At 45.8% G+C, this 25943-nt stretch overlaps 1 protein-coding gene and 1 non-coding gene across 3 annotated transcripts; both read left to right on the top strand.

Annotated features, from left to right (window-relative positions):
• Positions 1-768: 768 nt before the first annotated feature.
• VDAC1 (voltage dependent anion channel 1) lies at positions 769-25874 on the top strand. 2 transcript variants are annotated; one of them, XM_031449012.2, is made up of 9 exons: positions 769-893; positions 11939-12011; positions 12538-12587; positions 13293-13445; positions 13541-13593; positions 19091-19318; positions 21970-22120; positions 23968-24025; positions 24929-25874. In XM_031449012.2, the coding sequence occupies exons 2-9, from the start codon at positions 11945-11947 to the stop codon at positions 25018-25020; spliced, it is 852 nt and encodes a 283-aa protein (XP_031304872.1). In that variant the 5' UTR covers positions 769-893; positions 11939-11944; the 3' UTR covers positions 25021-25874. The 2 variants fall into 2 exon arrangements, with proteins under 2 accessions (XP_031304872.1, XP_031304873.1); XM_031449013.2 differs by having other exon boundaries at positions 814-893; positions 11942-12011.
• Positions 21501-21574, top strand: TRNAA-GGC (transfer RNA alanine (anticodon GGC)). Its single transcript has one exon. It is a non-coding gene; the product is annotated as a tRNA-Ala (tRNA).
• Positions 25875-25943: the final 69 nt, after the last annotated feature.

Here is a 25943-nt window from a genome sequence, read left to right as displayed (position 1 = left end):
GGGTTTTCTCGGCACTTCATTCTCTGCCACCGCAGGGATCTGAGCCCGGCGCGGCAAGAGGGAAGGTCGAAGGCACCGGAAACACTGTGTCGGGAGCCGGGAGTCAGGAGCCGAGAGTCAGGAGCCAAGGAAGAACGGTCGTGGACGCTCCTCTGTATCCCAGCCGCTTCAGGCGCCCATTTCCCCAGCCCAGGCTGTGACACGCCACAGGGGCTCAGAGCCCTATTAAACACCCTGCGCGGGCTTTGCTGGGGGCGATCACCCCTTCCACCCAGGCCAGGCCTTGGTCCAGTGACACCCGCCACACCAACTCCCGGGGGGAAGGGTACTGTCTTTCAGGCCCGAGACTGAGCAGGAGGCCCAGGACCCCGCGTGTCTTCTAATAGAGTTGGGGACCTCGGCCACCGCTCAGCCAACCGGAGGACCCCTCCCTCCTCAAGTGCTTCAACCAGGCGGGATTTCCAACAAGGACTGCCCGCGCGGGTGGCGACACGCGTGTCCCTGCGCACGCACACAACTGTGCGCACGTCAGCTCCACGCCATCCCGCCGCTCCGTGCCAAGGCGCACGCAGCCCTCACGCGTGTCCGCACACGCCCGTGGGCACACGCGTCCGCCGCGGGGACTGAGGGGCCCATAAAGGTCTACGCGCGGCTCGGGAAAGGGAAGTGGACCGGGGCCGGGCTGGGCCAGGCGGGGCGGGGCCGGGCCGGGTCGGGGCGGTGTCCCGGGAGGGCCCAAGGGGCGGAGCTCGCCGGGCCGGGCGCGCTGGTTCGGGGCGGGTCTGCGCCGCCGCCGTCCGCGCCGCCCCGCCCTCGGCCCAGCCACTCACTCCGTTCTTCACGCTGCAGCCCCCTCCGTAGCTGCCGCGGAGCCCACTGCCACCGCTTCTGAGGTAAGCGCGGCGGAGAGGGGCCCGGGTTCTGCTTGCGCCTCCGGCCGCCGGCCGGGCCCCTGGAGAGTTGAAGGGAGGAGATGGGGCGGGGAGCGGACGAGGGCTAGGGGCCTAGGGCCGGGTCGGGGCTGGGAACCGGAGCGGCCCGCGCGGGCCTGGCAGGTCAGCGGCAGGCAGAGCAGGCCGCGCGGGGCGGGCGGGTGGCGAGCGGATCTGGGCCGGGGAGCAGGAGGCCGGACATCCGGAGGCGCCTGCAGCTGGGGACAAGAGCGCGGGGACCTGCGGGCGGAAGGGCACGGGCCGCCGCGTGGAGGCCGGGCCGGCTGCAGGTCTAGGTGACCTTCCCCGGAGGCGCCCTCTGGCCCTCGATCCCGCCAGCGTGGGTCGGGCAGGGACCCGCCCGCCACTTTATGCTCGCGGGGCCAGGCTCACGGACCTGCGCGGGCCATGCTGTCGCCGCAGGCATGAGCTCATGTGACGACCGTGGCCCAGCGCCCCCAGCCCTGCACGCCCAGGCCAGTCCACGCCCGCAGAAGCTGGCGCCCCCAGCACTGTCCGCGAGTGCCAGCGCCTTCCAGGCGGAACGGGAGGCTAACAGTCGACTTAGGCCGCAAGAGCTGGAGCTGGGGCCGAGGCCGGGGTTGGGCCCTGGGCAGGAGGTTAGGCCTTGGAAAATGAGGTACCGTCGGGAGTGATGTGGCCCCCTTGGCCATAGGAGGGATTCCTTCCTGGTTCGGTTACTCATTCATTCACCAAATGCAGTGGTGCATTCTCGAAACTGGTTCCTAGACCTTTGGATATGAGGCCCGCAGCCCTAGTTACTTGTCCAAGGTCACACAGCTGGGATGATACCAAGCCTCAGTTTTTTTTCATCTGTAGAATGGGAGCAATTATATCTTGGGTTTTTGGGAAGAATCAAATGAGGTGATTAACTTCAGCCGTTCAGAACAATGCCTGACAGGGAGAAGGCTTCAGTAGAAATGCTGACACTTACCCTTGAGGCTTTTTGGAAGGATCTAGACCATCCCTTGAAGACTACTCCACATGGTATTCTGGAAAGGGTTCAATAAAGGTAGCCCCTGTTATTTTAGATATTATTATTAAGCATTTATGTGCCAGACATTGAGTAACTTTCAGGATAATTCATGAAAAAGATTTAAGTTTACAGACAGAGAAGGTCAGGCTGGAGCAGGAAGTTGAAGTGGGTGCAGACCTGGGCTAAGCCTAGGCCTTTCCTCCCAGACCAGCCTCCCTTCTGCAGAGGAGATACGGAAATGAGCTCCTCCTTTGCCTAATATGCTGTTGGCAAGGCCAGGACAGACGACCCAGGGCCTGCCTTCTTTCCATCCCAGCTTTGGAATGAGTTCCTGCGGGGTCATGCTTAAGCCCTATGCAGCTTTGTTTTTCAGTGCCTGGGCTGTTGCCACCTGGCACACAGTAGGTGCTTAAGAAGGGTCTGTTGGGGTGCATGTATTCTTGCTTTTTATTCAAGAGTTTACTCACTCTTATTGACATAAGGATAGTTTTTGCCATTCCAGTATGTGGCTTATAGTAAATGCTCATTAAGTAATTGTGGGATTGTTGAATGGCCACATGTAATGGCCAGCAGCCATATATAATCCATAGTCCCTTAATCCTGGACATCCTTTTTGAGGGACACATGTCTCATTTCCAGAGAATAGGCTTGCCTTGCAGATAGTCACAAGTAATTAAAGAGCTGCAACGGTGCGTACAGCCCTCTTGCTGGTCCACCAGGCCCTAATTTGAAATAACTGCTTTAAACATGTTATCCTCATTCTGTGACTTTCCAAGTCCTTTGGGAAACTTGTTGAACTGCTGTTTCAGGGCTCATAGGGGAGGGTGACATGGGTGAATGGGATTCTCCTGAAGACCTGGGGCCTGGTGCCTTTTCCCTCTCTGATGGTGAGTGGGTCAGTGGCTTCTAGTGCAGTTGTTTTGAATAAAGTGCTTGACACTGGGGATGGGGGGTGGGTGCTGCTTTCAGTTGCTTAGTTTATTTCTGCTGTTCTATAGGCAGGGGCTATTTGTAGACAGAGGGCCTTAGGGGAACCATATAGTAAGTTGCCTATGGGCCTCTGGTCCCATTGGACCCCAGGCAGATATGGATAACCACCTCCAAGCTGGTGGTTGTGGGGGACATTCACCCCCTCTTTACTGGTAAGATGCTCCCAAAGTCCACTTTGCCCCAGATGAGATTTCTCAAGGTGTGATGTTTTTGGTGGTAGTGAGAGAGAGGCACGTGTGGCTGAGAGCCAGCCCAAGCCTGCAGGTAGCCCCTTAAGCTGCTCTGGGTAGCTTTGGGCTCCCATCTGGTCGCTACTGAAGAGAGGTGATCAGGGGGCTCCTCAGCTGGACCTGGGCACAAAGGTCTGTTTCACTGCTTGCTCTCAGAGGGGTCAGGGTGACTGGGAGTCATAGCCCTTCACCCAGAGCTGTGCTGGAAAGAGCCCTGCAGGGCAGACTCAGCTCATACAACTCAGCTCTGACGTGAGCCACAGGGTCTAGTACAGGTCAAGTTACTTTCTTGTCCCTCAGTTTCTCCACTATAGGAATGTGACCATCATCATCACAGCCATTCTTTATTGTGGGCCTGCTTAGCACCCTCTTGGGGACTTGACATACCTTGTGTGATGTTGAATCCACCATCCTACAAGCTTTGGGAGAGAGGTACTATTGTTTCCATTTCTCGGGTCAGGAGGCTTGAGCACAGAGAGGTGAAATAACCACCCCAAGGTTACAGCTCAGGAGGTGGGGAGTGGAGGTGGGGTTCAGGGCCTGGCCTGGCTACCTCCAGTGCTGATGCTTTCACACTGCAGTTACCGCTGCAAAGGGCCACTGCAAGGAGCTTATAGATGTGAGCGTCCTTTGAAAAGTAGAATTTGCTTTTCAGAGGAGAAGTGTTATTCTTTTACACTGATCAGAGTGACAGTGTGCATGGTTGGGTGTAGGCTAGCTGTCAGTGGACAGTGGTTAGTGAAGTCACTCTGTTTGTTGCAAGGACAGTGGCACAGGATGTTTATCAGAAGAAGGGTCAATTTTCCCTGGATGAGGTGGGAGGCATTCTTCTAGGACCTGGCTGGACAATATTCAGCTAAACAATACCTCATTATAGTTGGGAAGGCTCTGGACCCGGTGGTTCCGGGTGACCTTTTGGCAACCTGCACAACAGCTGTAATTTTAATAAGAAATGTGTAAAGTGAAAACCTGTAATAAATACTGTCTGTGCTTGTTGAATGTTTACTGGGTCCCAGCCACTGTACTGTCTTTATGCTAACAGTCTAGTTCAGTCCTCACAATGATGCTGAGTCAGGTACTCTCTCTTTGTATTGGAGTGGAAGAAAAATGAGGTGCAAATAGGTTGTGACTTGCTCAAGATCAAATAACGAGAGAGTGGTGGAGTAGGGTTGGAACTCAGGTCTGCTTGACTTCAGAGTCTTCCTGCTCAGGCACTGTCAGTTTTACCCCAACTAGGTCAAGCCAAGCAGTGAGGCTCCAGGGAACTTGAGGTGCCTAAGGCCAGGCAGAAAAGCCTTAGGTGTGCCTGGGACTCAGGCCGTGGCATGCTGCCTGCCAGCCTAGGTCTTCTCCTCTGGATGGGTGGGTGTGTGGGCAGGGTATCCCCAAGTCAGCCACATTCTCTTGAGGCTTGTAGAAGGCTGTGCCGGTGGTGGCCCAGTTCCCAGGGTGTTTTAAAATAGAAGCATCACCTGGAAAGCCAGGCTGCCCTGTGTGAGACGCTCATGGAAGGGGGGAGGGAGGACAGCTGCACCGGGAATGCAGACCTACCAGAGCAGGGGTATTGGCTTTGCCAGCATTCTGGAGACCCAACCAGGGGCTGTTCCCCTGGGCTGCCTCTTCCTGGTGAGGAAGTGTGGGGTGGGGGTGTGTAGGGAGGTTCTTGATGGTGTTGACCTCACATACTGGCTTTCAGAAAGCTCTCGCCTCCTACTGGGAAAGTTGTCTTTCGTGGTCCCCAGAGTTAGGAAGAGTTGCTTTTGCTCTAATCCCTGGCTGGCCTGATGCTTCTCTAATAGGCTGGCCCATTTCTGCCCTGACAGACTGCCTAGAATGATGTTAGAAATAGAGCCAAATGCTTTCCTACAATTCTCCCTTCCTAAGGGGAACCCAGGATGGTGATAGTGATGGTGATGGCGATGATTTTGTGGGTTGGGGTCCTTGAAGGAATCAGATACACACTCACATGGGGTAGTCAAAGAAAGCATAGTGAAGGGATCATTTGCGAAGGTGTGGGCAGAGTGTGGGGGAACTGACAAGGGTTGGGTCCTGGGGTCCATTGGCAGTAGCTCTATCCTTGGGTAGAGGAAAGTCATCACTGCCCATCCGAGGCCCAGGAGGGCGGGAGCCTGGGGGATGAATGCCGCAACTTCACTCTCCCCTCTTCTGCTCGTGCCTCCTATTGGCTGAGCCCAACCCATAGCCCATTGACAACAGTCCATAATGATCTGCTCTAGGGGCATAGAGCAGGATGGAGGAGGAAGGTGGATCTGGAGGGGCAAGCAAAGAATATCCATAATGATGGGTTGTAGTTACACTACCATTTATTGAGTGCTCACTGTGTGCCAGATATTTCTACATACTCTATCTGTGTACCTCACTTAATCCTTGCAACAATGGCAGTAGAAAAGGCACTGTCATTAGCCCCATGTTACAGATGAGCAAAATGAGATCCTGGAATTCTAAGTGGCTTGTCCAAAGTCACACAGCTAGTAAAGGCTGGCATTGGCTAGAACCTCTGCCAGGCTTGCAGCCCCTTCCTTAGTCACTGTGCCCTGCTGCCGGGGCGTTCGGATGGGCAGAGAAATGCCATGGCAGGGTGGCTCTTGATGTTGAGGTCCTAGCCCTGTTATCCCTTTGCCCTTGAAAATGTTGTCTCTCAACCCATTGGGTGTTACGTGTGTTCAGAAGACTTTTCCTCAGCTGTTCCTGACTGAGCCCTGGGGCCCCATGGCCACCCTGCTCTCTGTATCAACCATTGTAGTGGTTATTATCTCTCTGGGGGCACCAAGGCTCCCCTGCCTGGATCGTTTTGAGGGAGCTTCTGCAGAGAAAAGAGCATACTTCAAGGTGGGGATTCTGGTGGGCGCTTGGTGCAGGGAGCCAGCCCACTTGTCTCAGTGGCATCTGAGGGCTGCCCTGCCTGTGAGTTAGGCAATTGAAAGGCTGAGAGGGAGGAAAGGAGGCTTTTGAACAAGTGATTCAAGCTATTCTCATGCATACTGAAGTTATGCCTTCTAGGCAGGGTGGCCAAAGCCACTGATGTCACCTAGGGGTAGAATGTACTCCCCACAGGCGTTATCTTTTAACCCTACCACCTCAGTGTGGTTTGAATCTGTCCTTGGAACCAGTATAGACACCTTCTAGATAACTTTTCCTTCTGGCACCTCTGCTGCAGCAGCCTTTTGGAACATGACTTGTGGCATTGTGAATGCAGTGGGGCTCAATTTCAGTTATGTTTTAAAATTTTCTGTTCTTAAAAAAGAAAATTATCAAATGCATAGGCAACTTAAATGATTAACTAGAATCAAAAAAGGAAAATCCTGTTTTGACTTTACTCCTTCTCTAAACCTCCTTTCCTTTCCAGAAGCAGCTCCAAGGCAGCCACAGTTTTCCGAGTAGCTCGTATCCTTTCCTTGTACTTGCTTTTCCATCCATTACACAAATGCGTGGACATATAAAGATGCGTCTGTGAAAAGGTTTTCCTCCAGTTACATGGAATTACACATTTTCTGTGACTTTTTTTTTTTCATTGAAGTATATCACAGGTAGCTTTCCATGCCACCATATAGAAATCCATCAGTCTTTTTGATTGCCACACAGTACTCTTTAGTTTGCAAGTAACTTAGTTTTTATGTATTCGTTTCCCTATTGATGGACATTTAGGTTGCTCCTGGGTTTTGTGTTATGGATAACCCTACAGTGAGCATCCTTGTGTATGCATCTTTGGGTGTCTTGGGTATCATTGTGGGTGGGTTCCTAACAGTAGAATTGCCACTAGAGTTAATACGTGTCCACTTAGGCACTGCCCAGCAGTGGGCTTCTCAGGGGCTGTACTGTACATAGTACTGCTGCTTGGAGTGAATGGGAGCAACTGTTCCACACCAGCAGTAGGTATTCTCATTTACATTTTTGTGAATCTGTTGGTTGAGTGAGCTTCCCAAACACGGATGTGTCAGTCTCTCTAATGTAACTCCCTAAGGCCCCTAGAATAAAGTCCATATTTGTCTTGGAGGTCAGAAGTGGCCATGCTGGCTTCTGAAGACGCTAGGTCTCCTCAACGTGAGTTCAGCTCTCCTAAGGCCAATGTGGGGGTGAGGCATGTTAATTGTGGGTCTTTCCCACATCCCTGGTGCTGCTGCCGCTTAGCTTCGGTGTAGAGGGAGCTCCTGCCTACTGGTTACATTGTTATTTACTTAGTCCCTATTGTCAGATACTGTTTCTTTTTTTCCCTACTCTAAAAATACTTTGATGCTCACTGCGAATTTACTCATTAAACAAACATGTATATTGAATACCTACTATGTGCCAGTGTTACGGCAATGACAGGCCAGTCAAGAAACAAGCACCACTCGGAGGGTTGGAGTACCCAGATGTATTATGCTGGTGGGCTCAGAGGGGCTTCTGCTCCGAAGCTCTGAGCACCTCCAAGACGTGTGCATGAGGTTTTATAGGGTAAGATGCAAGCTTGGGGTATTCGGCCAATAGGCATGGAACAGCTTTAGCACAAAAATGGAGGCGGGGAGGCAGCAAATCAACATTCCAAAGCCAGATATGTATCTTTGAAAACCCAGCTGGCTGGCAAAAAATCAGGAACAGCAAACCAACACTAATTAACTTAGATTTACAAGTTAGTCCAGCAGAATTCAGATCAGTATTCCGATACTTAGATTTGTGAGTTATCTTGTTAGACCAGCCCAGCCTCTCCTTCACATTCTTAGACTTGTGAGTTATCTTAGTTAGACCAGCCTGGCTTTTCCTTCACACCAGGCCTTGGCATCTTTGTACACATAGTCTTGCCCATATTTTGGCTAAATTTATACATGACAGGCTCTGGGATGCTTTGAATTCAAGGGTGTGATTGGGGGATGGGTGTGCGTTTGTAGTAGTGGGGCACCAGGAACAGAGCAGCTGTTGCTGTCGTGCAGCTGATGAGTCAAGGAGGATATGTCTCCCCAAGATGGAGATTATGTAAGTTTTACGCAGACTGTGCTGGGCGATATACTATCTTTCCCCTCTGAGCTTCCAGTATGGGCTGGATTTTCATTCCTCAGCTGGAGAGGAGCTTGCATAATCTGTTCAAGGTCAGCCAGGGAATGGCTGGATAGGTAGGCTGGCAGGCAGTAGAGGGGAAGCAGCAATTCCTTTTCTCGTGTGACTTGCTGGTCCTTCTCAAAGTCATCAGTGACTGTAGCAGGTCTGCTCAGCCTGACCCTGCCTATTCTTTACTTCCCACTTATCCTTGGGAGCCATGCACCCAAGATCTGCCTTGAAGCCATTATCTAGGTGGAGGCCTGGGGTCCCGCCTTCTCCAGGCATCCTTCTGATTTCCAGGGCGGGCTGCTTGCCCATGTCAGAATACCCCACTTCATGCTCAGCCTCTAGAAGGTGGGCTGCTGCTGCTTTTTTTTTTTTTTTCCTTCTTTTTGAGGTAACATTGGTTTATAATATTCTATAAGTTTCATGTATCCAACCTTATATTTCTACTTCTGTGTCCCCTACAGTGTGCTCACCTCCAAAAATTTAGTTTCCACCCATCACCATACAGCTGATCCCTTTACCAGTTCATTCCCCTACCCCAAACCGATATTCCACATACGAGTGAAATCATAGGGTGTTTGTATTCTCTGTCTGACTTATTTCATTTAGCATAATACCCTCAAGGTCGTTCATTGATTGCAGTTAGGTTGCTTCCATTTCTTGGCTATTGTAAATAATACTGCAGTGAGCATGGGGGTGCGAGTGTTTTTGTGAATTAGTGCTTTTCATATTCTTTGAATACCCAGAAGTGGAATTGCTGGATCATATGGTAATTCTGTTCTTAATTTATTGAGGAATCTCTGTACTGTTTTTGTAGTGGCTGCGCCAGTTACATTCTCACCAGCTGTGCATGAGTGTTCTCTTTTCTGAAGGCACTTAGGGTAGATGCTGCAGAGACAGATGGGGAGCAATTTGGAGCTGATCTGGGAGAGGGGAAGGCTAAGGCCAGGGTTCAGCCTCCAAGTAAGTGCAGGCAGGATGTTAAGTGAGAATACAGGATGCTGAATTCTCTTCCCTCTAGTGCTGGCCTGAGAAAACATGAATGGACATCATTATTTCTACTATAAAATTGTTTTTGAAATGAGTGCTGAGAACTGTGTTGGATGCTGTTTGCAGTTGTAAGAAAGTCAAGCTTCTCAGAGAGGCAGAGCTGCCTCAGTCGTGTCAGACAAGTGGGGCAGGAGACAGAAGGTGGGGAATGAGGAAGACTACATGAGAAGCAGAGGGGAAACTATAACCACACAGTCACTGGGGGCCTTTGGCGAAGGGGGAGTCAGCCTCTTGCCCGCCTCGGTGGGTGTTACCTCAGGTCCGGGAGTGGATTTGCCTCCACTCAGCCAGTGGTTCCTGTGCATCTTCCCTGCCAGGTGCTGTGCTGGGGCTGCGAGGAGAGCCTGGCCTTGTGTGAGCTCCCCCTGCCATTCCACCTCTCTTGTCCTTGGCTGGTAATCTTCTTACTGGCCACTTTAGGGTGATGTTTGCTGTGGGTGGAGTGTTTTTTTGACAGGTGGCTTTGCATTTTGATTTTGGGGATTAGGGATAAGAGGGCATTTGGGGAACATTAAATGATGCGTGTTCTGCCTTTTTTCCTGAGGGATGGACCAGTCCAGATGTGAAAGCAGTGTGTGTCTGCTGAGGCGGGTCCTGGAGCCTGGGGAGGATATTTGGGAGGGCTCTGGCTCCTGAGGTGCCGGAAGTCTTAGCTGACCCAGAGATGTTGCCACTGGACTGCTCCAGCCTGGCTGGGGCTGAGTTTGTGGCCCAGCTGGGAGGGGGGCAGCCCTGAAGAGGGGTTGGTGGTCCACTGATACTCTGATGGGGGTGGAGAATCTTCTCGGCCCTCTGCACGTTTCTTTGGGGCTGTATTATACCAGCCTTCGATCCAGGGTTGTTTCATTGCTTCTCCTGGGAGGGGCCAGCCCCATCTGTGGCGGGGGCATCTGCCTAAGGTGGGGGTATTTCTGGAGGACCTGGTAGATGGTGTCCTGGTCTGTCCCTGGGGTGAGTGTGCCTATGGGGTTCATTTTTGGTGGAAGGGGAGCAAGTTGGGAGAGGGGAGTCCCCAGACTTGAAAGAGCCAGTGGGAGCAGCCTAGTGGGTCTTCCCCATGTTCTTTGTGCCCTGATCCTCATGTGGACTGAGTTGCCCATGGTTCCAGCCTGATCATGTGTGAGACATAACAGCAACAAAAATAGGATAGCGTAGACAGCTTATTGGGTTGCTCCTCTCTGCCCTGATACAAAAGGGAGTTGGGACAGAATTAGCAAAACCCCTGAAAAACGTGAAATAGGACCTGGACCACAGTTTTATAATTTAAAATTGTGGAAGTTTATTTATTTATCTATTTGTTACATTATACTCTTTGGTTCTGTGGGCTCCCTGCAGTGTCTTTGAAGGTGAGGCTTTGGTCAGGAATGCAGCTTCCAATTGTGATATTGTTCCCCTGGGATCACTTGGACCACTTTTAGTGGGTTCCCACATACCAGGAACATGCCATATGGGTGTTCATTTGTGTAAGTACATATATATGTGACTTTGGTTGGGGTAGATGCAAATTAAGTTCGGTAATTTAGGTATACTGTATTTAAAATGGCTGGAACCATCCTTGGTAAGTTAGTTGAATTTCTGGCCCATTGAGGCTAACAATTTGGGAGCTTGAGAAGATGCAGAAGATGGTGCTTTATCACGTTCCCCTCTCCTCCTGGATGGAGCACAGAGTGTGTGCTGTCCAGATTGGGAGTTTAATTCTGTGTACATGAGGTGTCAGTGCAGAGCCTCTCAGAGATGCAGTGTGGTCATCAGGGCAAGGACTATTTGAAGTACTTGCCTCCCTTGAACACTGTGGTATTTAATAAATACTTGTTGACTGACTTAATGATATGCACCAATCCCAAGTAGTACTCCGATATTTTTAAAAATACAGTTACTTTGGAGCTCAATAAATGTTTGTTTGAATTAAATTGGGGGGGGGTCTCATTGCATTTCCTTCCATATGAAGAGTTGCCTAGTTAGGTTTTACTGTTTTCTCTGTGAGGAATGTGATGATGCTCTAAAAGTGGGTTCCCATAAAATGCAAAAGTTTTGTGAAGGGTTGGGTCCATTCTGACACATAGTAGGTACTCCATAAATATATATATATATATATATATATATGTATTTTTGGTGGGGGGAGGTAATTAGGTTTATTTATTTATTTATTCTTAGAGGAGGCACTGGGGATTGAACCCAGGACCTTGTGCATGCTAAGCACCACTGAGCTGTACCTTCCCCTTTACTCCATAAATATTTGTTGCATGAATGAAGTCACAGCTGTATGGAAAATAGGTTGCCATGAAAAGCTCTGATTTCTGTTCAGTGTATTTAATGTCCTAGCAGTTGATATTTTGTAAGAAGATACGTTTTATTGGCAAGAGTCCTGCAATTCAGTAAAGTAGCTGGCTTATGGTAATGTGTCTTTGACAATTCATTCATTCAGCAAACATTGACTGACTCCTGCCATATTCTGGGCCTGTGCTCAGTCTTGGGGATGCCTAGTAGAAGAGCTCCGAAGTCAGGCTGATCTGCTGTCAATAAAAACTTACTGGGTGTTTAAAACTCTAGCTACGAAAAGAAGCGGGAGATAGCACAGGCTTTCCTATCCACACCCGGGGAAATAAGGTACCTGGAACTCAGTGCTGACGATATTTGTAGGTGGAAAACTAATATCTATAATTACCAGTGTGTTTACTTTGGTGGTTCTTTTATTGTAGCAGAAGATGGCTGTGCCTCCCACATACGCTGATCTTGGCAAATCTGCCAGGGACGTCTTCACCAAGGGCTATGGTGAGTGTTGCATGGAGCGGCCTTTCACCTCAGAGACTGAGCTGGCATGTTTGGGATTTCACCCATCACAGTTTGAGAGACCTGTGTCAGTCAGCTCTCAGAACTTTCATGTCAGGGGAAAAAGATAAGCCTTCTCTGCCTGGTAGAGCAGTTTTGGTTGTGCACCCAGAATGGGTAGGTTTGCAAATTGCTGCAGACAAGTGGACATTCTTGTTTCCTGTCTCAGGCGGGGGCAGGTCTCTGGATGCTGCAGTGGAGTGCGATTTCTAAATTTAGCTCCTCCTTAGGCATGTGCCCACACTGTCATGCCTTTTTTTCTCTGACTCCACTTGGAACGCAGGTGGGGCCTGTGCCTGTTCCGTCTGCCACTGTTCCATGGCAACCAGGCTCCGCACACACAGGCAGGCAGCAGTGGAGACAGGTGCCCTCCGCACTCATGGCATTTTTAAACAGACTAAGGGAGGCGGAGATGCTGCTCTCAAGTTAGCTATTTAACCTGTTAACTGTTACCATCTTCTCTCTTTAGGATTTGGCTTAATAAAGCTTGATTTGAAAACAAAATCTGAGAATGGACTGGTAAGTTGTCTGGCCCACATGGAACATGAATACTTATTACAGATCAATGAATAACTGCCATCTGGGTAGCAGAGTCAAACAGAGGGGCTTTTCTGATTGTGGCAGTTTGTGGCTCTCACATTCATTGCATCCTCTGTGGGATGGGTGGTCCAGGGGAACCATGCCACTGGGTCCCCAGTTCAGCAGCTCATAATACTCGTGAGAATATGGGACAGATCTTAGCTTTGTTTTTCTTTATATTTCTTATTTCAGAATTGACCAGTGTTCCATACCATGTGATTATTTTAAAAAAACAAAACAAACAAACAAACAAAAAAAACTTTAGTAGTTCCTGTTAGATTGTGCCTGTGGTAATTGTTGAAAGGAGGAAGTTTTGGCTTGAATTACTGTAATGCTAGCTTTATCTTAAAGCTTTTTCTCTGTCTGAGGCTGGAGGTAGGACAGAAGGATGATTGCCTTTCTGTCCAGTCTAAAGAGTTACAGGGAGGAAGGAAGCTGTCTCCTAATAAGAATTCCCTGTAGGATTCCCTTAATTAGCAGACTCCATCTGTACTTGAAATATCTAGTTGAATTATAGAATGAGCTTTACCTCCACACAGTCAGGGTCTCACCTCTTGCATAAAGGAAAGTAGAGTCCGCTCAGGGGTGGAGTGATGCAGAATGAAGTGCTGGCATGCAGGCTGTGACTCTCTTTCTTCTTTAAAGGAATTTACAAGCTCAGGTTCAGCCAACACGGAGACCACCAAAGTGACAGGCAGTCTGGAAACCAAGTACAGATGGACCGAATATGGTCTGACGTTTACGGAGAAATGGAACACTGACAACACACTAGGCACGGAAATTACTGTGGAAGATCAGGTAATGGTTGCCTGTGAAGAGATGCAGTTTTATTAATTGACATTTGCTGACCTGCCTTGTGACTCAACCTATTGGCGAATTTCTTTACTGTTCAGCTTGCACGTGGACTGAAGCTGACCTTTGATTCATCCTTCTCACCAAACACTGGGTAAGAATTTCATCTGTGTTCTCCACGGGGACATTTAGCAGTGTTATTATAGAATAAGACTCCGTGCTGTCTGTCACTGTTCTCCTGGCCTCAGCTGTGGAGGCTGCAGGATTTCTGGTCCAGTAAAGCTCCATTCCACGTGAGTGAGGCATGTGGCCATGGATGTAGGGCAACGGGCAGCGTTTGGAAGCAGAGGCTAAGGGTCACTGTTGCCAGCCCCGTATTCCAGGCTTAGAGGGCCCTTTCACCAGCTTCTTACTTAGAGACACTGAGGGCGTGTGGGCTTAACTGCAGGGTGGGTCCTGAGGCTGCACTTCCCTGCTCCAGGCCCTCCAGCCACAGATTACACTGGCTGGTTATTGGCCACGTCAGGGTGTGTCAGGGTGCTTGTTGGTCTGCCTCAGCTCCAGGTGCTTTTCAGAGGGGCTGGAAGGAGTCATTCTCCTCTAGAGTGCACTCTTGGCTTTTTCCACTCAGAACAATGGGTCTCATAAACCTGGGAAAGGTTGTTTTGCACGCTGATGAAGGGCATACATTGAGTTCCATTTCTTAGTTTTTCAGTTTTTAAAAATTGTGGTAAAATACACAAAATTTACCATCTCAACCATCTTTAAGTGTATGGTTCAGCAGCATTTAAAAATTCATTTTTGCCATTGCATATTTTCCTCTCTCTCCTTCCATTTTCCTCTTCCAACAGATGTTTATTAGAGGGAGGATCTACTGAGCATACCCTGTGCAGGGTGACCACAAGGGACTGGGCACACAGGGCTCCTGCCTCTGGAGGTTATAGTCTTTTTATAACTTGGTTATGGTTGATCTGAAGACCATTGGCCAGGAGCTGAATTTTCCCTTGTTCTAATCACTGCTGTAGTTTCTCCCACTTCCTGCGTCTCCACTCTCCATCAGGCACCCTGCTGTGATGGGAGAGGTTATCCAGAAACCCTCTGATAGGACGAGGACTGGAAGGAGTGCCCACATGCTTGAGTTTGCTGCCTAGGACTTTGCCTGCTGCCCTGAGGTGGCACACTTTGGAATTTGTAAAGGGATTTCCCATTGCCTTTGGGAGGTTTGCAGAGAAGTTTCCAGGTCTTGGAGTAATATACATATGAAAAAAGTTTTTTTTTTTAACTTTAATTAGCTTTTTATTTTATACTTAACATATACAAAAATGTTGCACAAATAGTGTGTAGAATTCTTTTATATCCTTTACCCAGCTTCTCCTAATGTTAACATCTTTTATAACTATAATATAATAATGAGAACCAGGAAATTTATGTTGATATCATATAGTTAACTCATCTGTTCTTCTCCTGATACCTTATTTCTGGTCCATGACTAAGTTCAGGACACTACATTGTATTTAGTTGTCAAGTCTGCTTTGTCTCTTCTAATCTGGGGTATAGTCTTTCTGTATCTTTCATGACTTTGACACTTTTAAAGATGCTTGGGCAATTATTTTGTAGACTCCTTCAATTTGGATTTGTCTGATGTTTCCCAGTGGTTATGCATTTTTGACAACCATAGACATGATGTGTTGTGTCCATCCTGGTGCCTGACATCATGAGGTATATGTCAATGTACCTCATTATTGGTGACATTACTTTGATTACTTAAAGTGGTGTTTGCTAGATTTCTCTATAAAGCGACTTTTTTCCCATTTGTAAGTAACAAGCATTTTTGGGGACATGCTTTAAGACCATACAAATATTCTTTCTTATACTTTGACTCACAAATATTAGCATCCATTGGTGATTTTTGCAAACAGCTGTGTTTGGTGAATGGTGATTTTTCTATTCCCGTCATTCCTTCTACATTTATTAATTTGGATTTTACTGTTAAGGAAGATTTGAGTTCTTCCTTCTCCACTTTCTGTTTATTTGATCAGTTATTTTTATCGATATGGATTCTTGAACACTTATTTTATTCTATGGATTATAATCCATTACTGTAATTTATTTTGTTATTCATATTGTCCCAGATAAGGCTATTGGGAGTGCCTTCAAGTTGACATCCTGTATGGTTTTGACAAGCCCCTGTCATTTTTTTTGAGCACTTCAGAAAGTGTACTTGTTCTTCCCCAGCCCTGCTATCAGCCATTTCTCCAAGGAGCCTTGGTTCCTTTTATTGAAGAATGGTGTTTAGAAAGCAAGACTATGGGCACAAGAAGTACTCATTACTACTGGGTGTTTGAGGAAAGTTTTGATAACTTGATGGAGATTAGAATTGAAAACTGCCTTTCCAAAGTGACAGAAGGGTACAGCTTGGGAAAATATCCTGGCTTCCGTAAGGAGCTAAGCATACATCGCTTTTGGATGAAGCTGCAGACAGACCTTGCCTGGGGACCAGCACCCACACTGACTACCTACCACAGATAAAGCCAGCTTGTTAACCACAGATCAGAGTCATGCCTTTCTCAGGTGCTTGTCAAATTAGCTTCACTGTTTAAATAGCTTTAAAAAGATCCCAATAATATCTGAAAGAGGAAAAGCTCCAAAGGTGTGGAATGCTGCCTTAGGGCACAAGCCTGGAAATTGTGTCACTGCCCAAACAGTGCCCATTTTCTGGGGCTCTCCTGACCAGAATCCAGTGAGGCAGTGTATGGAGGTGCTGTGTAGCTGTGCGGTGTGGCTGTTGCACACCACTGGTCAGAGGCCCTGCCACAGGTGTCACACTTGGTGTGGACAACCGCGTTTTACCCAGTGGTTACTAGATGCCTGATTTGTACATATATTGGTCTCCCCTGATTTCTAAATGTCAGCCTCTGAGCAGCTGTCTTTTCATCAGTCACCTCACCCTGCTTGGTGCCGGTTAGGTACTTGGTCATAATTGAGGCTTCTTCTCCTAAAGAGCAGACAGACCAAAACAGGTTTATTTTAAGTTTTTCTTATTGAGAGATAATTTATTTGGTTGTCACTCCTTTTTTCAAAGCTTGCAAAAATGCACAGAAGCAACTTGAATAAAAGGTGCAAGTTTCATGGTCACTGGGGAAGGGTGTTGACTTTATTTTCACCTATGACCTCTGAAATTCTTGTGTCTCATTGAAAACTTGGAGTGTTTAATCTTTAAATTTTTTATTATGGAAAATTTCAAACATTCAAAAGAATGCAGAAAATTACATTATACCCTCATCATGTTCCCATCACCCAGCTTTAATAATTATCAACCCATGGCCAATCATGTTTTATTTATACATCCATAATCAGTCCCTCCCACACTCAGAGTATTTTTAAGTAAATAACAGATATCACGTAATTTTATCTGTAAATATTTTAATATGTATCTTTAAATAAGATTCCTTTAAAAAAACATAAGCACAATATCATTACATTGTAAAAAATTAATCATAATTCCATAATATTGTCAAGTCTAGTCTCCAAATGTATGTGATTTCATGAAAGTTATTTACAAATCAAAAATTGTCCATGCAAAATTGTAAAAATTGGTTTTTATGGCTTCTATAAATCTTAGTTTTTAGATTTTTCTTCTTGTCTTCCCCTTACAATTTATTTGTTAAAGCTAGATCATTTGTCCTGTAGGATTACATATAGAGTAAATGTTGCTGTTTGCGTTCTGTGGTGGGTATTTAACTTGTTCCCCTGCCCCCCGTATTTCCTGTGAATTGGTAAGTCTAAAGGCTTCATCACATTTGGATTCCACTGAAGGGGTGGTGGTGTTGCTAAAATATGGTTTCATTGAGATGCACATAGAAGGAAAGCCTGGTTTTCTCTTGGTATGTTAGTGCCATTCATGATCTGCTCATGAGGGGTTACAAATCAGTGATAATTCTACCTTTATCCTTCCTTCATTTTCTATCTGGAATATTTCAATAAAGAGAAACTTCTCTTGCAGATACTAACCGGTATATATAAAGTAGGTAAACAACAAGTTTATACTGTGTAGCACAGGGAACTATATTCAATATTGTGTGGTAACCTATAATGAAAAAGAATATGAAAACGAATCTCTGTATGTATATGGATGCCTGAAATACGCTGTACACCAGAAGTTGATCCAACATTGTAAACTGACTATAGTTCAATTAAAAGAAAATTTATGAATAAAAAAAGAGAGACACTTCTCATCAACTCTTTGGTTATCTTGAGATATAGTTAGTACAGGAAAGGTGGGATAAATGTTTAGTTCCTTTTTTATTTACTGTTTTCAAAATAACAAATTGGTTCTCTAGTCTCTAAAGATGACTAATGTGTGTGTGTTTTGAGTGTCATTATTATCTCATAGATTTAAACATACTTAATATGTTTCAATCCTTTGCCAATATTATTCTTAATGATGTTCATGTTGTCCTGTGTTTGAAGCCCTTGGGAGCCTCTTCATCTTAGCTCTCAAGTCCTTTTGCTCCAACTTCAAAGTCTGAGAGTTTGATAGATGCTTCCAGCTCACCTTGCCCATTTCCTGCCCCAATTTGTAATCTCCAGTTTTCTGAGGCGTGCTGGTTCCTTTTAGGAGGGGGTGGTATTTAGGGCCCACAGTCTGGGTGCTGGGGATGAAGCTTTAATCTCAGTGTGAGTGAAGCTGGGGTGGACAGGGCTGTGTGGTCCTTGAGCCTTGAAGCAGATCTGGTTTCTCCTGTGGTCTCTGCTGAGAATGTAGCTTGCTGTGGGAGATGTCCACTTTGTAGCTGAATGGCACAAACAATCAGGTGACATTAGTCTAGATTTTTTTTGATATATGTGATCTTGTCTCTGATGCTGACTTGTGCTAAGAGGCATGGTAATATATATTTGCTGGTAACACGACTTACCTGCCTCTCCTGAGAAATGCTGGGTCTTGAGTAATAGGCAGTGGAGGCACTGATCAGGCCATGTACGCAAATCTGGGATCAGTGGACTAGACCTGGGGTCTTGTCTGGTCCAACAGGGCTTCCTGGTCTCCTGTGACTGCAAGGCCCCAGGTTCCACATCACTACCCAGTTCTTTGTAATATGTACTCACTGGGATCTCATGAATACTGAATTAGAAGCTGTCTAACTGTTGTAATTACTTAGAATGGATCTAGTATTTGTTTCTTTATGTACTAAGTGAGCCACAAAGTAAGAAGACGACTGTGTCCTTAAAAGCTGCTGTTTAGATGGCTGCCTTTGTGACAGATGTATCTTTTCTGCAGACTTGGAAGACAGCAAAGATGCATCTGTTTCCTAATTACATGGTGGCACTCTACCTAATGAATGCCTGTGTAGGCCACTACATTAAACAGGGGGAGGACAGTAAAAATTACTTAGCACTTATTTTTCTAGCTTTTCCTGCCTGTGTTCTTGCTTCATCATGGTGGCATTTCTGAATTATTCTGGATTCCGGTTGAAGAGAGGTTGTGTTCTTCCCATTGTGGTACAGCAGCTATTTAAGGAAGATCTGGGGCCCTGACTGCCTCCCTATCCACCTCTTCAAACTGGGATCATTTTTAAAAAATTTGCATTTCTTGGCGTGGTTGTTGCAAAGTGAGGTCACTTCTGATTTTAATACAATTTCTTTTCCTGCAGGAAAAAAAATGCTAAAATCAAGACAGGGTACAAACGGGAGCACATCAACCTGGGCTGTGACGTGGATTTTGACATCGCTGGGCCCTCCATCCGGGGTGCTCTGGTGCTGGGCTATGAGGGCTGGCTGGCTGGCTACCAGATGAACTTTGAGACCGCGAAGTCTCGAGTGACCCAGAGCAACTTTGCGGTTGGCTACAAGACCGATGAGTTCCAGCTTCACACTAATGTGTGAGTGTGTGCAGTGGAGGGGATTGTTTTTCATGATTTTTTTCTTGAGCTCAGTTTTTAATCACTGTGAAGTGAGTTTGTTGGAATCAGATGAGCCAAATGGCCTGCTAGTATTTTTCTTGTTTCTCACCTACCCCATTTCCTGAAGTGATGTAGGTTCTTTCTATTCTGTGAACAGTAAATGCTGTCACTGGTACACACAGAGAGACTGATCGGGTGTGGTAAGGGCATGATGTCAGTCCCCAGGAGTGTCCCTTCCCTGTAGCATTGTGGACATTGGAGGGCCTTTCAGTTTTAGTTAACACAGGGAAGGGGAAGGTGTAGCTCTGTCTTTCTCAGTGTATGGCCTGAGGACCAGAGTGCTGTGCTTAATGAAATATAGGCATGGGATACAAATTAAATAGAGTGTCTTCTCTGCACAGCAGAGCATTTAAAAGTTTATTAACTGGACAGTATCATGAAGGGAAGAGAAAATTACAGGGTGGGTTAGAGAGAGACCCTTGTACTCCAACTTGAGAGTTGAAGTAGAGTGCTGAGTTAGATTTAAGGGAAACAAAAATTTCATCCATGAAATTCCTGTAGACGTGAGGAGCTAAAGGGTGGCAGAAGCTGAGCACAACTTTGCCGTATTTCTTTCTTTCCACTAGAGGTCACTAAAGAAGTGACTTTTTAAATTTAGAGACAAGAAACTGGTATTTGTGTCTAAACTAATAGAATTTCCATTAACAAAAACTTCTGAGGAATTTTTATAATTAATAAAAATTAATACAATACAATTAACAAAATTTGGGTTTTTTAAAACTGAAAAAGTCACAGGGAAACTAGAGCTGGACAGCCCAGTGAGTTGGCACAGAGGAATTTGGTGTAGGACTGTTCTGTGTCCTGGTCATACGAGTCTGCGCATATGTTAAAATTCATAGAAATGTATACCAAAAAAGGTTAAAAAATAATGTAAATCCAAGAAAGGTAACATGCAACAAGTCAGAGGAAAAATATCACAAGCATAGAAGTGTTTTTTAATTGAGAGTTTTGGCTGACAGGGAAGGTGCTTCCTTGGCTTGGAATTGGGAACTGGTACCAGTTCTAGGAAGAATAATGGCCATGAGCTGTTTTCATTACATGAGCTTCAAGATTTTTAGTAAGTGGACATGGTTTATTTTTGGAGCTGGCGTGGAAACAGCTGACACAGCTAATTTGGGTTGCCCTGCTCTTGCAGAGGCCCAGATGTGTAACAGATGTTCTTTGTGCTTCATATAGATGAATTTGAATAAGTTTGATAGAGCATAGAGTTTATGGTTTTGAGAGTTCAGTACAGGAAGGCAGTGTGGCTGGTTTTAGAATGTATTGAAAAATCTAACTTTTAAACACATTTAAGCCCAAGAAAGTTTCCCATTTGAGTTATACCACAGTCACTCAAAAAATCTATTATTTTGGACAAGCTGCTGTTTTGTAGCGTGTTCAAACTTTCTGAAGAAGTCAGGATTCCCTGTGAATCAGGTGGTGCCTGGGCTCCCTTCTTTGGAAGGAAGCACCTTGCCTGTCTGGCTGAATTTCAGGGGAAAGAAACTAAGAATTTAGAATGTATTTAATGAGCATCTACTTTAGGGAGAATGTACTAGTGAAGAGCAGAGTCTGCAATGAAACAGCAGCAGTTTGTTCTTGGATGAGTGAGTTCTAAGCTCTTTGCTGGATTCCAAAGCACATGAGCTCTGCCCTAACAGTTGCTAGTGCCGTTTCCACTGGAGAGATCCCAAATGATAAGGCAGAGCTTTGACCTTGTATTTTTATGTTAAAAATGTCAGGGAGGGGAAGAGGGTATTCCCAGAGGCTGGGGTCAGTATGCTGTGTTTCGAAGAGAGGAAGGAGTTTGGCTAGCTGTACTTCATTCCATTTTTGAAAGACATAAACATTCTGTAGCATAGCAAGTTGCATCTTTTCAAATCTCACCAGGATGGTAGATATTGCCACATGGGCTAACAGTATGCCCAGGTGGACGGGCCTGAGTTGTAGGTTAAGCTCTTTTGTAACTGCTGCTCCTCCTCCGAGGGGCTGGGTCAGTTCTGGCTGAGCAGCAGTGGCTCAGCTGCTGGTGTGAAACGTTATAGAGTTTCTTGCCATTTCTGGCTGAGTTCCCTTTTACCATTTTTATGATAGAGCATTTATAAAACTAATAACCTTAGGGGGAGGGTATAGCTCAAGTGGTAGAGCACCTGCTTGGCATGCATGAGGTCCTGGGTTCAATCCCCAGTACCTCCTCTAAGGATAAATAAATAAACCTAATTATTACCCCCCCCCCCCAAAAGGTAATAACCTTAGCAGCAGAGGAAAGAAATCACTCAGAATCCATAATCATGGTGCCCTAGTTAGTGCTTTTATTTTAAAGAACATTTTGGAAGCAAACCTCCAGTTCCACACAGCCTGAGCGGTTGGCTGAGCTGCCTGTGGATGCTCCCAGTGATGGCTCAGGTAGACTTCCCTTCCTCTGAACCTTCTGGACTCTGGTGTCTGAGCTGTTTCTATCATAATTTGGTGTCTGTCTTGTGATCAGTTTAGTCCATTTTACAGCACCCATGTCCTTAGACTTGGGCGGCTCTGCTCAGCTCAACACACCTTCCTGGGTGCTTTGACATCTCTGCTGTGCTTGTTTGCAGAAATGATGGGACAGAGTTTGGTGGCTCCATTTATCAGAAGGTGAACAAGAAGTTGGAGACTGCTGTTAACCTCGCCTGGACAGCAGGAAACAGTAACACTCGCTTCGGAATAGCAGCCAAGTACCAGATCGATCCTGATGCCTGCTTCTCGGTGGGTACCTGCGGAATCGTGTATCTCTGAGGCCCCCCCGACCCTTAGGTTGGAATCCTTTTGGATGGATGGAGTTCCATGCTTTGGCCAGAGGTTTTTTCCGTGAAAAGTTCACAATGGGTAAAACGGTAATAGTGCTCACTCTGCGTGCCAGGCACCGTGTAGCCCATTATATTTGGATTGCTGTATTTAATTCTTACACAACCCATTTGAGAGAGGGTTCTTAAATTATTCCATCCATGTTGTCACAGATGAGGAACTGGAAGCTTAGAGTGGTTGAGTAACTTGCCCAACGGCAGGCAGGCAGTTGGCACGTGCTGGGGCCTGTGTTTGACCCAGACTGCCTTGCTGTGGAGCCTTCCCCTCTAACCAGTTTCTGCTCCATGCTGCAGACTGTAAAGGGGGTGGCCTTGAACCCTAAGGTTTTATATGTTCATTTCTCCCTCAGTTTTCATTCTCTTGCCCCGCTCCTATACTGCATATTAAGAAATTGGGGCCTGGCCTTGGGCAGTTGGCATCTTGTCTTGCAACTCTGGCATTGCTCCTGGACCCCTGGGTTGCTGCACAGTTTTTGCATTAAATCCTGTTGAGCTCATCTGTGTTGTTGCAGGCAGTGCTGGCTGCGCCCCTTTTGGGGTGGAATGAGGAAATCTCACGTTGCACGATGGTTTCTGGGCTGGCTTGTGTAATTTACAGACAGCCCATTTTAAGTCTCCTGAAATAGGGACTGAATTTGGCTTCCTTAATGTTAGGCACTTACAAAGGAAAAGAGGCCTTGTTATTTGGATGGCATGGGCAAGATGGAACAGCTAGATGGGGCACTGACTCCTGGGAGGTCTTCCTTCCCATTTTCTCCCCTGGGAAGTGCTGGGTCTGAAAACAGCATGAGAGCAGGAAAACATGCACCCTGGCAGCCCTAGCTTTTGCCAGGACTGGGTGTTTTCATGGTTTGAGCTTGCTCTGCTCCTGACCCTCCTTACTTTCCCAGAAAGGGGTCAGGGAGAGGCCCAGATTTACCTCCATCTCAGGCAGAAGAATGAGGGCAAAATTATTATTGACTCAGCTGCTTTATTGAACTTAATTATTAATCACCATTCTCTAAGTGCTGAAATTTAAATGATTGACTAAGTCATTCTTTTGCTCCAGTATAGCAGCAAGCTTTAAATTTAGGCTTGTCAGTGCCAAATTTTCTTCACATCAATAGGATTTTTGCTCATGAAGAGAAAATATGAACAATGTTCTGCCATTTAAAAAAAAAGTCACAAAAATCCCATCTGACATTTGCTCTGTATTTCCTTATTCTAACAAAAAGATCTTGAAGAAATCTTCCATACAAGAAAGACTTCTATCTCTCTGGCCATAAACGAAGGTGTTCTCACCTATTATACTTAAAAACAGACCTCCTCAGTATAAATTGAATTGATGATACATAACTTCAGGAATCAAATGTAAATAATAACTTCCTTTTAATTGAAAATTGCGTTGACTCTTTGAGTTACTCTTCTGAGTCCCAGTTCCCAAATTTGATACGTTTCAAATTGAATTTACTAAATCCTGTAAACAAGATGGTCATGAAAAAAGAGAATTTGATTCTTTTTTTAAAATTATTTTTTATTCTTTTTGGTGGGGGAGGTAATTAGGTTTTTATTTATTTTAATGGAGGTACTGGGGATTGAACCCAGGACTTTGTGCATGCCAGGCATGCACTCTACCATTGAGGTATACCCTCTCAACTGGGAATTTGATTCTGAAGTCCAGAGTTGGTTGGTTAAAAAGCTCTTATTCATTTTGGAGACTGAACCGTGAAATACTTAACATTTTCACTGTCGTATCTTTTCCTTGACTAGGCTAAAGTGAACAACTCCAGCCTGATAGGTTTAGGATACACTCAGACCCTAAAGCCAGGTATGTGTTGGTTGTATGTGAAGTCAGTTCTTTGTCTTAAAAAAAAGTGGTGCTGGTTTGCTGCTTTATGTTATTGATTATAAAATGACTAGTACATTGCAAATGAGTGTATATAAAGTTTTATAGTTGAATGTAAAGGACTACAGTCATTATAAAACATTTGGAGAATAGAAGTATTAAGTAGGAGGGAAAAATGGCCAAGGCTAACAAATAGTACATTTTTGATTATTTTCTTACAACCTTTTTTCTAGTGTGTACATAATGCTTGATACCCCCTTCTAGCAGGCTCTTAAAACTAGCCCATAAATCATCCCTATTGGAGGTTTCCTCTGCACTGTTAGTTAGGCCAGTCCATGGTGTATTACAGCTACAGGAGATAATACCACCTTGGGGTTATTCTGGTCAAACAGACTTGATGGCAGATCAAGTCAATCTAGAGAAAATCGCATTTAGTCATGTGTATGCATGCGTGTGTGTTTGCATGCATGCTGTGGGTGGAAGCGTGAGACCTCGGAGTCTGATTCATGGTTGGGGTTTTATTTCACGGGGGTATTGCTGAAGAAGTTTACTGTGTGGTGCTGACTGTAGATTGATTAATTGCAGTGAGGATGGTGAAAGGATAAAGGAAAGTGGAGTCCCTGAAGTCGATTTGGGTGGGCTGTGGAATCACCATTATTGTTTCATAAGCTCATCCTAGGCTACCTGGTCATTAGTCAGATGGTGCTGAGTAACAGGGATTGAAGGGCCATGTGGTTTTGCCCTTGCTGATCACACTTGGCTGAACAGGTTCTGAATCTGGTGTGGTGTCACCAGTGTGCTTCAGCGTTCCTCTTGTGCTCACCTTTCTTCTCTTTTCTTTCCTCCATCTCTCTTCCTTTCCTCGCCCCAATTTTTCCCCTGCAGGAATCAAACTGACGCTGTCAGCTCTGCTGGATGGCAAGAATGTCAACGCTGGTGGACACAAGCTTGGTCTAGGACTGGAGTTTCAAGCATAAATGAATACTGTACAATCGTTTAATTTTAAACTATTTTGCAGCATAGCTACCTTCAGAATTTAGTGTACCTTTTAATGTTGTATGTCTGGGATGCAAGTATTGCTAAATATCATGTTAGACTCCCAGGGTAAAGATGATTCAGCTTTAGGGTGTTGCCCTTTCAAAGGTACAGAAGAAACCAATTCTAAAAAAGGTCCTTTCAGCTGTAGACTTGGGGGGAACTTGCTGGCCCCTCTAGAGATGCCAGGTTTCTTTTTACCTAGAAATGGCTGCAAGTGGAAGCTGATAATTTGTAGGCACTTTGTAAATCCATATTGAGTAAATGAATGAAATTGTGACTTCCTGAGAATTGAACCTTGGTTTCCTACCCTAATTGAGGAGAGGCTCGTTGTTTGATGGTGTGTACAAACTAATCTGAAAGGGACTTTTTTAGACAGATCTTCATGGCCTGTTTCCACCCAGTCCATCACCTCTTTTACACCAAAAGTAGTCTGCAGGATGTGGTAGCTGTTTCTTTTGTGCCATTTTGGGGTGGAGAAGGTGGATGTGATGAAGCCAATAATTCAGGACTTAATTCCCTCTCATGTTGTGGTTTTTTTGCCATTGCACCAGAGTATGAAATAGCTTCTAAGAGTTCCAGCTGCAAGCTGGGAAGAGTCTCTGTGACTGTAATCACATGGTGACAGCACTCAAAATCTAAATCAGACTTCTGTTGTATTCTTGCCAGTTTATTTTTTAGCAGTTTAATGGGTACATTTTAGAGTCTTCCATTTTGTGTGGAATTAGATCTTTCCCCTCAAATGCTGTAATTAACATCACTTAAAATAAAACTTGAATAAAATATTGAAACCTTATCTTTTTTGTTGTCTTTATTAATAAAAGTGTAAATAGAGAGGGCATTTGTTTGGTCTTGCTTTTTGGCA

Source organism: Camelus dromedarius, chromosome 3 (assembly GCF_036321535.1).
Source record: "Camelus dromedarius isolate mCamDro1 chromosome 3, mCamDro1.pat, whole genome shotgun sequence".
Lineage (NCBI taxonomy): Eukaryota > Metazoa > Chordata > Mammalia > Artiodactyla > Camelidae > Camelus > Camelus dromedarius.
This window is presented reverse-complemented; position numbering and strand designations above follow the sequence as displayed.

Excerpts from the sequence above, each read along its gene's own strand:
- VDAC1 (XM_031449012.2), top strand. The coding sequence starts at position 11,945 with ATGGCTGTGCCTCCCACATACGCTGATCTTGGCAAATCTGCCAGGGAC. Across the intron at positions 19,319-21,969 it reads TTCCAGCTTCACACTAATGT|AAATGATGGGACAGAGTTTG; the intron begins GTGAGTGTGTGC and ends GCTTGTTTGCAG. Across the intron at positions 22,121-23,967 it reads ATCCTGATGCCTGCTTCTCG|GCTAAAGTGAACAACTCCAG; the intron begins GTGGGTACCTGC and ends TTCCTTGACTAG.